The following is a 16,612-nucleotide window of genomic DNA, read 5'->3' as shown; positions in this document are numbered from 1 at the left end:
ATATCTTTTGCCTTTCAAGTTCTATATTCCCCCTTAACAATGGTTATAATAAATCTTGTGTGACCCTGACTGTACTCATGGACATTAGAATTAACTTTTTCTTTTAGTATTTCTTTTTTCTCTTTCTTTCTTGTTTTCTTTTTATTTTCTTTCTTTCTTTTTCCTTTTTTCCTTTCCTTTCTTTCTTTCTTTTATTAACATGGGATTAAGCTTTAGATTTTAGCCAGAATATTCCTGAGTTTACATTTGGGAGTTTCTTTTAAAAGATGGCTAGTAATTTGTTTCTATTTTCACTTTGTCCTCTGATTCTGAGAGATCTAGGTAGTTTTAAAATCTTAAAATGATGTCTTTTTTTAATCGAAGATATCAGATAGTCCAATGATTCTTTTTTCACATTTTTTTGAGGGAAGAGACAAATTTATTTAATTATCTGTGCTTTCCTCAGTTGCTGTATTTGATTATCTTTCTTATATTTCTATTATCTGGAGTCTTTGATATCTGTTCCTATCTAATTTTGTTTATAGAAATTCTTTGAGCATTTCTATTTTTATTAAATTCCCTCTCTTTTGTCAATGGTTAGATTTGCAACATATATCATTTTTTGTTGCATCAATCCTTTGATTTTCAGAACATATTATTCCATTGCCTCCTATTTCTGGTGAATATAGAACAGTTTTGCATTATTCTAATTTTCTGTATATTTGAAGGATTTTCTCTTAGTATCTTATAATATTTGTCATCATTTCAATTGTCAAAAATAACTACTATACATCTTGAAATCAGCTACATATGTTTTTCCTCTGGATGCAATCTGTGTATTCTTTCTATTGACACTGTTTTCTGGGTTCAGAAGTTGTAGGCAGTTTCCTTGTTTTAATCATGCATTATGGTGTTCAGGTTTTTTGACTTATCCAATTTTTCTAAGATACTTAAAGCTCTTTGTCTCTACATATCATATCTTCAAAATCAATATGTTTTTGCCTGTATTAGAAACAAGTTTTCTTTTAATTTCATTGTTTTTTTCTCCTCTTCTTACAAATTATCCTTCACTTCTGTGTATTTGCATTTCCTAACTTTTCTTCTTATTTTCTCTTTTATTTCTTTGGTGAGAGCTGTTATCATGGATTCAGTTTTTTCTATATTGTCAATCATATTTTCTGTGCAGGCCATAAATTCCAACTTTATAGTTTTTTATTTCTCTTTTAAATAAGTCCAGAACATCATATTGTAGTTGCATACACTCTAGGGATTCCATAAAAATTTCTGCCACAGTGGTTTTAATTCATTTTCCTTTATCTTGAGATATTAATTCCTAGGTATAGGGCCTAGTTTACCTGATCTGGAGATCACATTCCCTTCTGTTTTTAATATTTTTTCTTGTATAGCTTCTTAAGTTCAATATCTTTAAGTTACTTTTCTTCCTCCTGAGATTTTTTGATGATTTTAATCTTTTTTCTTTATAATTCTCTATTGATCACTGTCTGAATCCTTCCCCTTTCATATGATTATTCCAAGGACTAGCAGTCAAGGCGTTCTCACTTTCCTTCTATACTAAATAATTCATGTTTCACCAACATCACGTTTTTATTAACATCACTAACATAATTCATATTTTACCAGTCTCTGCCCCCAAGTGACATGATTAGGGTATATATATTTTAAAGAAAGAAAGAAAATATTCTAGACATAGTGGGAAGTCATTTAAAACAAAAAGAAGTCATAGTTGAGAGATAGAAGTATCATGTACAAGAAAAATTAAGAAAGCCAGTGCAACTGGATAATACATTATGTGGAAGAGAGTAAAGTAGATGTAAAGTGTAATAATAGAACATAGGAAGGAAATAGTTTGTGAAGGGATTTAAAACCAAATTGAGGATTTTATATTTGGTTCTGGAGGTAATAGGGAACCTTTAGAGTTTGGGATGATGGGGTTTGAGTACTTGATGTAAGTTTGTGTAAAGTAAGTAGAAGGCCTGATTAGACATTAGAATTAGAAAGTTATTAAAGTGACAAGACGCATGCTATCTACATGTTTATTTTCCTCTGGATCCATAATCAATCACAAATACTTTTTTAAACTTGCTGTTGCTATATTATTTTATCTTGTGTTATTAAAGTCTTTAAAATCTTAAATAGGTAATAGAAAGAACCTTCAATTTAGCTTTTATTATTTCTCAAAAGCAAAGTCAAATTCATACCTGAAGCATTTTTCCCCAACTCTTCTGTAACAACTCTGCAATAACCATTACAATTTCCTTGTCTGAATTTCCATGTCATTTTACCTTTTCTCTAGAATTTTCATGACATCATTTGAATACTCTAGCTCCATAGATTCTCAAAACTGAAATTGTTGCAAATGAAAGAATTTTATGACTGGACTCAGGATATTTAGGTTTGAATATCAGTTCTCACCTATACTTCACTTAACCTCTCTGAATCTTCATCTCCTTATTGGCAAAAGGAAAGAGTAGGACAACATCACCTCCATGGTCCTTTGAATTTCTAAATTTGTGATCTAAAAGATTTCTTCTAGTTCTAAATCTGGGATCTGGATGACTTTCTTTTCTAATAAATAAAACTATACTAGGAGTTTTCTAGTTGTTTTTCAAGATTTATACAAAAGGACAGCAAAGCAAATCTGATTTTGAAAATAGAATTATAAATGGGGTTGTAGAATTTAATATAATCCCCTCTATGTAGTCAGCATTCAAATGTTAACTAGTCAATGGAAACAATTTATTTGTAAATTTAAATTGAAGAATATTAAATAATAAAAATGAATTGAATTGTCATTAATCTTTAAAGACTTTGAAGAGGAAAGAACTTTAGGGTTTTAACACTACAAATTCAAGAGTAAAGGTAAAATTAAAAATAATGTAAACATATCACATCAAAATATTAGTATCAAAATTTCATCTGAAAATATGGATATTTTAGATGATACTTTACTAAATACGCCAAATCCAAAAAATGCCTTCTAAATGATCTCCACAACCACTTTAGTTTGTCTTAACAATAGAGAACAATACAGTGAATAAAAACATACCTTTCCCCTTCCAAATTCTAATATAGAATTGAGTGAATAATCTATTATTCAAATCGTCCAGTCTATTTAATAGGTAGAATGGAACAATTTCACAACACTTCACAACTGTGATTTCTTTGACGGGTGCTCTACCTCCAAAGATATAGATAATAATTTTTTTCATGTCACCTCATCTTGCATTATTTGCATCCACATTTTCCTGCCTATCTTCTATAATCTAAACAATGTCCTGGAAGCCCTTCCTTTCCTTATATTGAACTTTCAATGTCATGGCATAATAGATAGATCACTGATCTTGGCGACCCAGGTTCAAAGCCTACCTTTATCACTAGTTTTGTGATTATATGCAACTACCTTATAGAGTTATTGTAGTGATAAAATGGGACATAGGTATTTTACAAACCTTAAGGAATTAAATACCAACTAATATTAGAACTAGTGATATCAATAAAGAATGTAGAGTTTCCAGCATTTATTGCTCCTTTTTGTCATATGATTGAACTTCAAACTTTTCAAATAGTTTTCTAGCGACAGGACTGGTGTTGTTTCTCTTAAGAAACTGTGGGTTAATAACACATTGTAACTTGCTTACACTATGTGATTCTCTATTATCCTTGTGGATGACCTTTAAATCTATTTCTTAGAAAATGGGATATTTTATGATTCACAGCTGTAACAATTCATCAGAAGAATATTATTAGGGAAATTACATCTCACAAAGAAGCAAAGGAAACCTATTACATTTGAGGGAAAGAAGAGAGGGGGATGAACATTGTGTGAATCTTACTCTCATCAGATTTGGCTCAAAGAAGAATAATATTTTAAAATGAGCCTTTGTTTCAGTGCCATAAGAAAAGTATGCATTATTATGAGAGTTCATAGGCAAAAGTAATCATTTCTGGCTGGAAAAAAGAAAGTAAGTGAAAGTTGCTTAAAAGAGATGGCATTCATCTGGAAATTGAATAATGAGTAGAATTTCAATAGGTAGAATTGAGGAAGAATATTCTAGACATAAGAACAAACAAATAAAGACAATTAGACAACAAAGCAGAGAACACACTCAGCAAGAAGCAAGCAGATCAGTTGATTAAAGTATCAGCAGCATGAAAGAAATTAGCTAAGATGAATCTGGAAAGGTTAGTTGGAACTACACTAAGAAAACCCTTGAATAACAGGACAAGAAGCTTAGAATTTAATTTAGTAGAATGGTTTTTGAGCAAGACAAGTATTCAGAGCTATGCATCAAGAAATTTCACATGGAAGCAGTGTGTAAAATAGATTGAGAAAGAAGAAATAAGAGATGGGAAGAATATCAGGCAATTCAACCGTTCAGGAATTATGTATTGAAAGGATGATGGCTATAGAAATGTAAAAGACAATTATAACAGAGAGTCATTTCATTCTACTCAGAAAACTATCCAAAAAGGTAGCATGGTGCTTACCCCGTTTCAAAAAATACCTAAAGGAGAATTTTTAAAAATTTATCATTTCTTATTGCCCTCTAGTGGAGATGATGAGGAATAAAAATTGCCAAAATTTAGCCAAAATCAAAAATAGAATGATACAGGAAAAGCAAAGGATTTGGATGAGCTATAAGTGAATAACTGTTTTTAAAATTCCTGAGTCATTTGATGTTTTTTAAACAAAGGAAATATGTTCACACCTTCCAAAAACCAACTTTCATTGCTGAACTTTCAGCCAATAAAAAAAGTTCAGCTTTTAAGCTCCAACTGGATTTAAGCCCTGGCTACTAAAGCCTATTTGACTACCATAGAAATTGAAGATGAAAAGGAGGCACTAAGTTCATTTGTAACACAACAAAAATAGACCAAAAGCAAAATACTAATGGTGAGTGCAATTTTTCTGTCATTTTCTACACATAACTCATGAACTTACTATTAAATATATGATATGAATGCTGTGGCCAAATAGTGATCTTTCCCTACTTGCATCAAAGAGTCATAGTTCATTTGCTCAGTTTTGTGTTTGTGAACAGAGTACTAGATGTTTGCTTTGTTACAAAACTCAAAATTTAGCAGTATTTATAGCAAATGCTAAAATAAAAAAAATCTTTGTCCATCTTTCTCCTTATCAAGAAAATTCACACTCATTCAAAAGACTTTTTGTGCTTTGTTTTGTATCAGTTGTTTTTTTCCTTTTTTGTTTAAATTAGGCTTCTAAAAATCTTATTTAAGCTCAGATTAAAGAATCAGTACATTCTTTTTTGTGAAAGACATTAAGTTACTAAGAAGATGCTTTGGTAAAGAGGAGATAGAGAAAAGGCAGCTGGAAGAACATGCCCACTACAAGATTTCCAAAGTTAAGATGTCCTTGGGATTGAGCCAAATAGCTCATAAAGCTCCAATGTTCCTGTCTTGTCCTGCTTTGTCCCAGAGACAACTGTGAGAAAATATTTGTAGGGAATATGCATTCCCCCCAGCTTAAGATTCTAGTTGGTCTTTTAGTACTCAGAAACATATTTATTCATGAGTATAGCACAAAAACACACATATATGCATGTGTATTTCCTATTAATGTTCATGAAGATAAAGAGAAAATTATTTTAAGAACTCACATGCACTCATTTAGGAAGAGTAGCAACCTCCATTAAAAGGAATACTAACAAGGAAAAGGAGTTTCCATCAAAAGTGGCTGGTATGAATAAATACCAGATTACATTATGGTTTACAATTAACATCGTAATTTTTAAGGTCTTAAAAAAACATGATTTGAAAATATAAAGGAAATTAAGCAATGGAGGAATAACAAAATAGATGCATTATTTAAAACCCCACTCATACTCTTGAATTTTAATGAGTGATCCAAATAGCCCCTTTTAAAGCCACATTCATGTTTCTTTAATATATTGGATATTTTTTTAAAAATTCTCAACTTGAAAAATACATCAGTATTTTCCACTTACAAAACCTTTCTTATATTTGTAAATGTCAAATAAAAGGTATTATTTAATGCAGAAAGAATCGCTTTTTGTGTTGTATTTGAATGACTATAAATAACTCATTTAGGGGCAGCTAGGTAGTGCAGTGGATAGAGCACCATCCCTGAAGTCAGGAGGACCTGAGTTCAAATCTGGCCTCAGACACTTAACACTTCCTAGCTGTGTGACCCTGGGCAAGTCACTTAACCGCAATTTCCTCAGCAAAAAATAAAAAAATAAAAAATAACTCATTTAATACATCAATGTTATATCTCAATAGTTGATGTGTTCATACTATGGTAAAGTAGAAAACCTATTGTTCAAAAAGCATAATATATATACTATTTTTATAACTATTATTTTATATATAAAGCAGGAGATATGTGTGTACACATAAAAAAGCATATTCCCTTTGTAATAGGTAGCTTCCTACTCTAAAAAAAGTTTGGCTATATAAACTATTATTATATATCACATGGACAAACCTCTATTTCTGTATCTGTGTGTGATTGTGTGTGCATGTGTGTGGGCACATGTGGGGTATTACTGAGGTGAGAATGAGAGTAAGGATATGAGAAAAAAAATTTCCACTTCCAAATCAGTAATACTCAGAAGACAGTTCTTATTGATTATGAGATGAAAATGTGTATGTTAAGATCACTTGTACTTAAAGGATCTATAAGTCTGAACATATGAATGTTCCTTTACCCAATTCAGATCACAACTCATCTTACTCTGTGAGAGCTGAAAGGGCTAATAATTGAGCAACATGCAGTTATCCCAGTGAGGATCTTCTCCAAATGAGTAAAACTAACCCTCACACATATGGACATAGAACCTATCACCAGCTTCCCTTTGAAGTTTTTTCCAGCTTGTGTCTCACTAGCACAGACTTTAAAACATCTGGTTCAGCCTCAATTTAGGATGAGGTACTGAAGCGGAACCTAAGTAGGATTTTTAAAAAGCAATTAAATCAATGTTTATTAACAGAACTCTTTGATTTCATACCATCCTTTGCACTTTTTTCCTCCATTCAGTCACTGTCACTATGGAAACAGAAGATACACAAGTCAAGTTCATTTTGGCTCTATGCCCATTTCATGAAGAAAAGGAAAGGAAAGGCAAGGTAGGTCTTGCTATTATCCCCAGTTTACAGATGAAAAAAACAAGCAAACAGAGGTTATCCCTTGCCCAGAGTGATGCAGATAGTGAGTTCCTGAAGTGGGGATTGAACTCAGTTCTTTTGGATTCCAAGACCAGAATCTGACCACTGCTTCTGCTCTACCTGCCTGCAAGAGATAATTGGATTTGGATCTACCATTGATACTTATTACCTCTATGGCTTTAGGAAAGTTATTTAATCTCTCTGGGTTATTTTCTTCATTTGTAAAATGAAGAAATTGGATAAGAGTGTTTAATATCCCTTCCAGCTCTAATCTAAAGACTGGGAATTGCCCCAGTGATTTTTTTCTAGTTCAGTATAATCTACTGGGCAGTATTCTATTGTGGTGTAGCCTTATGAAACCAGGGTTACTTCCAAGCCACAATTATGAAGAGTGGGCCTTTTTCTCAGAAATCTTAATATAATGCTTATTTAATAAAGTTTTTAAATAAAATTTGAAACATTTTTAAAAATATATAGATTGTTTGGAATTCTTGGTTATAAGATATTTGATATGAAATAATAAAAATGATTTATTCATTAACTTAGAAAGGTTTTTATTGAGATAATAATATCTACCTTCAAAACCCATCTGAAAGATAATTAAGAGAGACAGACAAACACACACACACTAAAACAGAGAGGGGGGAAGGGAGAGGGAGGGAGGGGGAGAGAAAGAAAGAGAGAAGCAAAGAACATGGTCAAGCTTTCTAATTATAATCATTTTAATGAAATAACAGTTTAGCAGGTGTCAGACCTATTTTCTCTATTACAATAGAGTTGATTCAATTCACCACATAAAAGAAACTAGGAAAGTTTGTACTAGCTGGAATGCAGTACAAAAAAATAAGTAAATTTATTATTGGCAGATAAGCAAGATAAATGGATAATGTAGGTTGGGATGAAGGTTGCTGCCCCTTACTATATCACCTAGTTTTCTGCCTTTGCCCTTAGCTTATTTTATATGTAAATCAGGGAAAATCTTGGGAAAAGCATCATTGTCTCAGCTCTGACAAATCTTTTACATAGTCGGGGGAGTAAAGAGGTATCATCTTTGAAACAGAGCTGGGGGAAATAGACATACCAAAGAAGTAAGGAAGGATTAGAAGAATTTTCTAACAATTATAACAATAAAAGTCCAGCGCAAAAATGTCTACAGTAAGAGAAAGGTGATCAAATTGTAAATGGGTCTTCAGTTGCCTCTTATTGATTATCTGGCTAGATATGGTGGTGCACTGGCCTTGACTAATAAACTAAAAGAATGTATGCCTTCCCATGTCAGGGAATGACTTCTTAAACATTGCACTCTACTATACAGTAGCTGAGATAATTTTGGTAACTATGGGACTTGCAGATGTCCAAAAAAGATAATATGTTGGAGCATGAAATTGTAGTGACTAGGTGAGTAAGTATATAGCATGATGACGATACCATAGGACATTGATATGCTTTTATATTGGACACCTGAAATCCTACTGCTGCACATGTGTTTCCATTCCTGTGTCTAGGACATGTGAGTTCCCGTAATGTACCCCTTCATACATATTCTCTGGCCACCAATGTTTTCTCCAAGCATGTTCTCCATGCAGTTTCCCTGGCCAAACATGTCTTCTCCATGTCCTTATCTTCAGGACAACCAGGTGTCAAGTCAGTCCTGGAGTTGAGAAAACCTAAGTTTAACTCTGGCCTCAGATACTTAGTGAGCAAGTCACCTAATCTCTGTTTTCCTCAGTTTCTCCATCTTTAAAATGGGCATAAAGAAAGCATCCATCTCCCAGGGGAATTGTGAGAATCAAATGAGATAATACTTGTAAAACATTTAGCACAGTGTCTAACACATACTCAGTGCATGTTAGCTACTATCATCATTATTAATTATTAATATATTTCTTTCCCTTGATTATATTCACATTCAAATTACAGTACATTTTGTTTACCTATGTGCTTACAACTTTTAATCCCTGCTTAATATAAGGAGTGTACCTGATATGTGTAAAATGAGATTTCACTAAGTAGTGTCCCAAAAAAATCATTTTTGTAAAAGATATCAACCATTAAATAGATAGGGATATAACTTCTTAGTCAATAATAATTGGTATTTTCAATATGTTACAAGGGTTAAAGTCTAAACTTGAAAACAAGAAAGATGTGAAATTCAGTCCTGCCCCTGTTCTTTACTATTGGTGTGAGTCATTAATCTCTCTAAGCTTTATACAATTCCTTAAGACTTTTCTACTAAAAGCTATAGATGGGCTACAGTTTGGAATAGCACTTCATCATTAACATCACAGATCTTTGACATATTGATGTATATGTAAATCAACAAGACAATGTTAGCATGAGTTGTCCACTGAAATACACAGAACTGGAAAGTATAATATCATCTTATGATCCCGTCATTAAGATTGGACAAGTAGTCAGAGGATTGGACTTTGAGTACATATGTTTCCTCCAAGCATGAAAGCTATCCAAAACAGTCTAACTCTCTTCACAGGAAAAACCAAGTGGTCAAAGAGCATTTCCTGTCATCATCATGATAGCCTAGTCCATCAGCACAGATAATTAAAAATATAAGCTCATCCTAAGAATAGACAGAAGAAAGACAGAGGGTTAAATTGATTCTAATTGTGGCAGAATACTTCAAACGCCTGTAATTTTTCCCTGAAAAAGATAAACATCTTTTTTTTTTTCTTCTAATGATGCTGGGAATCAAATAGCAACCAATTTACCCACTTTCTAAAGTTGCATATTGGAAAGGAAATTGGAAAGTTACACGTAAGTCATAATTAAATCAAAGCAAAATACCAAGGAAAAATGTGTAGCAGAAATCATAAATGATTATTATCAGAGAATTATGCAACTAGGAAAATTAGTCAGTTATATAGAGAGCAGAAAGAATGATCTTACAGACAGCTCACATTTCCCCTGCTATTCATATAACATCACAATATCTAGAAGGATTAAAGAAATCTCAATCAGTCCATTTCATGTGATGTATTTGATTGTCAGTCTATGTGTCTGCAATACATTAGTTGATCTAAATGCCTAGACCATATCACAGATATGTGAATACAAAGAGAAAAAAAGAAATGTTCCTGGCCTCAATAAGCTTACTTTTTCTCAAGTGAAAATATATAATACATAATATTATATATAATATGTAATTTTATCATGTTATATGTAATATATATATATAACTATGCATATATATATATGTTCATACATATTATGTAGCTATATAATAAAATTTATTTGGAGGGCTGAGTATTATTAGCATCTGGGAATATAAAGAAATGCTTCATGTAGATAGTGATACCTGAGGTGAGCTTTGAAAGGAAAGAGGGATGCTAAGAGTCATTATCAGGAAGGAGGGCATAAAATGATAGGTTCAGATGGTACAGTAGCAAAGAATTATTGGGTGAAGCATTAAATGGGAACAACAGCAGGAATACTTGTAAAACAAGTGAATTTATTGAGCAGGGAAATCACATGGTTAAATCTATGTTTTAAGAACAATCTCTTTGGCAACAATATAGAAGGGAGACCTTGAGAGGGAAACCAATTAGGAGACTAGTACAATTTTCTAATTGAGACATGATGAGGACCTGAACTAAGATGTGGCTGTGTGAGAAGAGAGCACATGAAATAAGAAATCCTATTTTATAAAAATGTATTTTCATTTCCGAATTCTGACCCTTTTCCATGTCTCCCCCCATGAAGAGGGGGAATGAAAATTGCACTTATTTCATATATATATATATATATATATATATATATATATATATATATATATATATATATATATATATATATGTATGTATGTATGTATGTATTATTTCCCTCAGTTTCTCATCTGCAAAATGAGCTGGAGAAGGAAATGATAAACCACTCTAGTATTTTTCCAGGGAAATCGAAAAAGGGTTCATGAATGAAATTAATAAATTTTTAAAAATGACTAAACAACAAACATATATATATATATATATATATATATATATTTGCATAGCACATATCCACATTAATCATGTTGTAAAAGGTGAAAAATGTAAGAAAGGAAAAAGTAAAAGAAAATATGCTTCAATCTGAATTCAGGGTTTATCAGTTTTCACTCCAGCAACAGATAGTGTTTTTCATCATGAGTCCTTTGGAATTAAATCACTGTTCTAAACAAATTTAGAGAGCTCATGAATGAAGTTGTACAAAAGGATATGATGTAGATAGTGAACTACACACTATAAGGACACCAACATTGATGAGACCAAAGTTCCAACAAAATGCTAAAATAGTCTGCTCCCTACTGATTGAAAACCAACTAAAGAGATGTACAAGAAAAAATTCCTCTCCTAGCCAAGTATATGTATGGGCAAGAGCAAGGTGTCAACTCAATGTGAACTACAGAAAGTTATTTTTCATTTACTTCAGAAAAAAAGTTCAATGTAACCACAATGATATATTTCCTTCTACTCCATTCTTCAGTATCATAAAAATAGTATCTTTTTCTTGTCCCAAAGCATAGATAGATAGATAGATAAATGGATGGATGGGTAGATGGATGGATGGATGGATGGATGCTTGGATGGATGCTAGGTAAGTAGAGTTGAAAAGTGGTTAGTGAAACAAGTTACTTCCCAAAGGCTATACAGAATTGTAAGGTCAAATGATCACATAATGATCATAATGAAATCATTTAGAAGTTACCTTTTTGGTACATTTCTTTACAGTATTGATTAACTCCTGCATCACCAGGTCTACACTCTTCAGTGAGGGTCCTTTTAGCTTTACAATTTGTTTTTTAACTATTGCTTCAAATGCCATATCTGGAGTAAATAATCCTGTCCTGTAAATAGAGAATAAAACATATCAGATAAATTTTTAGTAATAAGATTTAAACTGGTATAGCATTTATGGTAATAAAAACAAAGTATTTAAGTTTATTTCATCTGTAGTAATTAAAAAATACAAAGCAATTTTGAGGCACATAATGATTTGCAACTTCCATGGTGTTATTATTAATAATGTTATTGGTCTCTACAATTCATGTTTGATACCCATCTGTGAAATGGTACATACAAAGTTGGAAAAGAATACCACTGCTTTAAAGTATCATACAAAAGTAGATTTAACAAGGAAAGAAAAATGACAATTAATAAGGGAATATGGGAAAATAGAGACACTAACTGGTGGATTCATAAATTGATCCACCCATTCTGAAGAACAATCTGGAACTATGCCCAAAGGACATACTCTTTAATCCAGCAATACCACTATTAGGTCTATATCTCAAAGAGATACAAAAAGGAAGAAACAAGACCTATTTGTACAAAAATATTTATTGTATATGTCTTTCTAGCAGCAAAAAAGGGAAACAAAGTATATCCATCAATTGAGGGAAGGACCAAACAAGTTGTGATCTATGATTGTGATGGAATACTATTTTGTTGCAAGAAATCACAAAGTGGATGCTTCAGAAAAATCTTTGAAGATAGATATGAGATGATACACAGCGAGATGAGCAGAATTGGGAGAACATAGTATACAATTACAGAAATGTTGCAATAGTAATCAGTTGTGAAAGATTAGCTAATCTGTTTACTACAATGATCCAAGACAATTCCAAAAATCTTAAAATTCAATAACAATGAATGAGAAATGATAAGAATTCTATCACCAACTCATTATACATAGATAAATTTGTGATCCTCAGTTCTCCATATATAAAATGAGTAGGTTGAATTAGATTATCTCTAAGTTCTCTTCCATTTTCAAAATTAAATTATTCTAAGTTTCTTTTTTCTCACTGTATTTCCCAAAAGCAACTAAGAAGATGTGAATTTGTTAAAATTACAAGAAACCATAGCCTAAGTTTAAATTCCTGGCTCAAATTTTCAATTTTTACAAAGGGTCCCATACCACTGTTACAAAGATCACCAATAAAGTAACTAACCCCCTTTTTTCTTGCTCCAGATGCAAGAGAAATTTTACTAATATATTAATTGTCTTTTCAATAGCCTTATATCAGTCACTCAGTTAGCAACAATTTATTGAGCACATATATACCAGCCACTGTGATAAGTAGTGGAAATTTAAAAAAAAGAAGACAAAGATAGTCCCTTCCCCTCAAGGAGCTCACATTCTAATGATATAAACAAAATGCAAATAACTAAGCATATACAAGAGTGTACAGGGTACACTAGATATAATCTACCTCAAAGAGAAAATTATGGTATTAAGAGGAAGCACAGAAGGCTTCTTCTAAAAGACTTTTAGTCAGCAGGCCCAGCTTCCATGAAGATCTCCTATCTGCAATTTAGACTTATGCAAAAAGAAAGTTTTCTCTAAAAAAATTATGTTTGGATTTTAAATTCTGGCTTTGAATATGGTCTATATACTGTCAGTATATAGACACTATATAAGAAAATTAAATATAACTCAAATGATTAATTATATTCATGGCCAATATTCTGGGTCATGACAAAATAGAATAATGTTGTATGTCAGGAGACATAAAGTTGGGAGCCCTGGGTTTGTATCCTACCTTGAACACATGTTAGCTGTGAGATAAAGAACAAATCACTAAGATCTCAGTGCCTTAGTCTCCTGTTCTGTAAAACAGAAATAATAACACTTGCAATATTATTATGAAGAAAACTTTTTGTAAGTCTTTAAAAAAAACATATATAAGTAGGGCTTGTCATTGTTACTATCAAAATATAAACATCCAAACTCTTTTACATAGTTCAAATAATCATTGCATTTAGTATATTATAGATTCACTAATTCAATTTAAATTGAAATGCAACTTTTCAAAAACATAAAGCAAGATATCTTTGTATCTGCATAACTAATATTCAGAGGTCATTCTAAGCTTAATTTTGAATAGAATATTAAAGGAATAAAAGTGACTGGGGAAAAATAAACCAAAAAATTAAGGAGATTCTTTATTCTTGTCAGATAAAGTTTACTAGTCAACACCTGTTGGGGCAAAGGATAGAACACTGGGCCTGATGTCACATAGGCAAGACACTTAACTCTTGCTTGTATAAAACTAGAAAAGGGAATAGGAAATCACTCCAATATATTCGCTAGAAAATCCCATGAGCTGTTAATAGACAAAGTCACAAAGAGTTAGAAGGGACCAAATGACTAAACAGCAATAATAACAAAGTTGATTGTAAAGAGAGTAAAAATGTGTGTGTGTGTGTGTGTGTGTGTGTGTGTGTGTGTGTGTGAGAGAGAGAGAGAGAGAGAGAGAGAGAGAGAGAGAGAGAGAGAGAGAGAGAGACAGAGACAGAGACAGAGAGACAGAGACAGACACAGACACAGACACAGAGACACAGAGACACAGAGAGAAAGAGGAGAGAGAATTAAAGAGATTGATTATCCATGTGGAATTGGGGCACTCATAGAATGTTTTGGGTTTTGTTTTTTTTTTGGTTTTAGTTTTTCTCCAAAAAATGTTGCTAGCCTGTCAAGGTCAGAAAAATCTGATGTGAATATTCATCTCAGCCTCTAGATATAAGGCGTAAGTATAAAATGAAGGACAGGGTACTACACAATAGAAAGAACCTAGAAATATTGGTAAAAGTACCTTGGACAAAATTTTATCTTTGCTACTTAGTATGTCACTTTACCTTGTCAGCCTCAGCTTCCTCCTTTGTAAAAATGAGGGAACTGGATTAAATGAAGACTAGGACTCCTTTTAGATTTAAACCTGAATTCCAGGGACTAAGCAAGAAATCTATACTGCTTGTAAAGGCAAGAAGGAGAAAATGGGCGCAAAAACAAGAAGTAAAGATTTTTTTAAAAATCAAAAATAATCCAGATGCTAAGAGAGGGGTTTTGGCAAAAAATCAAATTGAGACAAAATGATCATTCATTTGACAAGCATGTATCTATTCCTTTCTAGAGCATCAAAGCACTCCTGTTAGATACTTAATGAATGAAAAGCAAATTTTTGTCTGGAAATTAAAAGATTTGAATTTTATTCACAATTATAGCACTGATTGACTGTCTCATACTTAGAAAATTATTCTCTCCTCTTTCTTTAAAACTTAGCAGGAGACCTTTCTTATTCTTCCCTACCCAAGTGATACTCTTCCCCACCAGGTTGCTTCCATTTACAAATATAATTATGTTCTTGTGGTCTTCTTTATTTGGCTGTGAGCAACTTGAGGACAGGAATCTTGTCTTTTTGTCTTTCTTTTTATCCCCAATGTTGAACATAGTGCCTGGCACTTAACAAGTCAATAAATGCTTGTTGACTAAATGACTTATTTTATCCAAATTCAGATATTTCCAAAATGAGTACAATAAAATCTTATATCCCCAAAAAGATACGTATGATTATGAATGCAACACATACTCAGTCTCAAGTTTTATCTGGAAAAACCATTGTTTATGGCCAATACTAATTGAGAGTAGAGGAGAGAAAATTGTCCAAATATTTCAAAAGTATTAATATTAAAAAATCTCCACTTGATTTTGGAATATAGTCAAACCCATATGCTTAGCCATATATGCATACATATATCTTTCTATTCCTATCCCTAATGTCTTCCCAAATTGAGCCTGAGATTAATAGTTAACTTAATAAGAGAGAGACAAAGAGATCCCAGATCATCTAAAATAGCTAGCAAAGTTGAAAAAAAGAGCTTAATGCATAGTACTTCATGGCATATAATGGATACAGTGTGATCTACTTTATTGGAAGACCCCACATTTCTGTGCAAAAAAAAAAAGGAAAAGGAGAGTAACTAAAATCAATCTATATAAAAGCAATTGGTTGCAAGAAAATAGAAGAGTATCATTACAGAAACTAGAAATAGGATTTCCTATTAATGACTCCTGCTTCTATGTATTATTATCATTTGATGAAAAAACCACATGTGTTCATTTTCTTTTTGGCAACAATAATGGAAGACAAGGAAATTTATGTATCACTCACCTGATACCATGAATGTTTTTGATTGCATAGCTTATTTCTCTTCTCAGTTCTTTCTCATTAAACTCCATCTAGGAAAACAAAATGAGGTATGAATATATTCTGCTTAGTTCCTTTTGAATAATAATACAATCTAATATTAAGGAATAAGCATGGCTTAAATGTGTTATTCATAACACATGTTTCATGTTTCTTATCTAAAACAGAAGTTCATAACTTTTATTTACACAAAATTCAAAGATAAGGATAAAACCAGTGTTTTGGTTGATTTTTAGAATACTGCATTGGTCACTGTTACAAATAAGGATAGAATAGAACCTACACAATAATTAGCCATGTATCGGGACATGAAAACCTAAAAATCAAATGCAAAAAGGCAGAAATAGTAAATGCATCTTTTTCAGATTATGGTGCAATAAAATTACATATAATAAACATCCAGGACCACAAATTAATTGAAAACGAGTAGGATTAGCTTGGGCTATAATCATGGAGTTTCCTAGACCTAGGGTCAAATACTGCCAC

General features: G+C 32.1%; 1 protein-coding gene across 6 annotated transcripts in view; it reads right to left on the bottom strand.

The window, feature by feature from the left end:
- Window positions 1-16,612, bottom strand: part of DNM3 (dynamin 3) — a 562,491-nt gene that overhangs the window by 387,295 nt on the left and 158,584 nt on the right. For all 6 annotated transcript variants that reach the window (XM_074308351.1, XM_074308353.1, XM_074308348.1 and 3 more), the window contains exons 9-10: window positions 16,091-16,158; window positions 11,845-11,983 (exon numbers count right to left, since the gene is read on the bottom strand). In XM_074308351.1, the coding sequence (XP_074164452.1) occupies window positions 11,845-11,983; window positions 16,091-16,158 (207 nt within the window). The remainder of the gene's footprint in view (window positions 1-11,844; window positions 11,984-16,090; window positions 16,159-16,612) is intronic.

This window comes from Sminthopsis crassicaudata, chromosome 4, assembly GCF_048593235.1.
Source record: "Sminthopsis crassicaudata isolate SCR6 chromosome 4, ASM4859323v1, whole genome shotgun sequence".
Classification (NCBI taxonomy): domain Eukaryota; kingdom Metazoa; phylum Chordata; class Mammalia; order Dasyuromorphia; family Dasyuridae; genus Sminthopsis; species Sminthopsis crassicaudata.
Note: the sequence above shows the minus strand (reverse complement) of the source record. Positions and strands in the feature narration are given on the sequence as shown.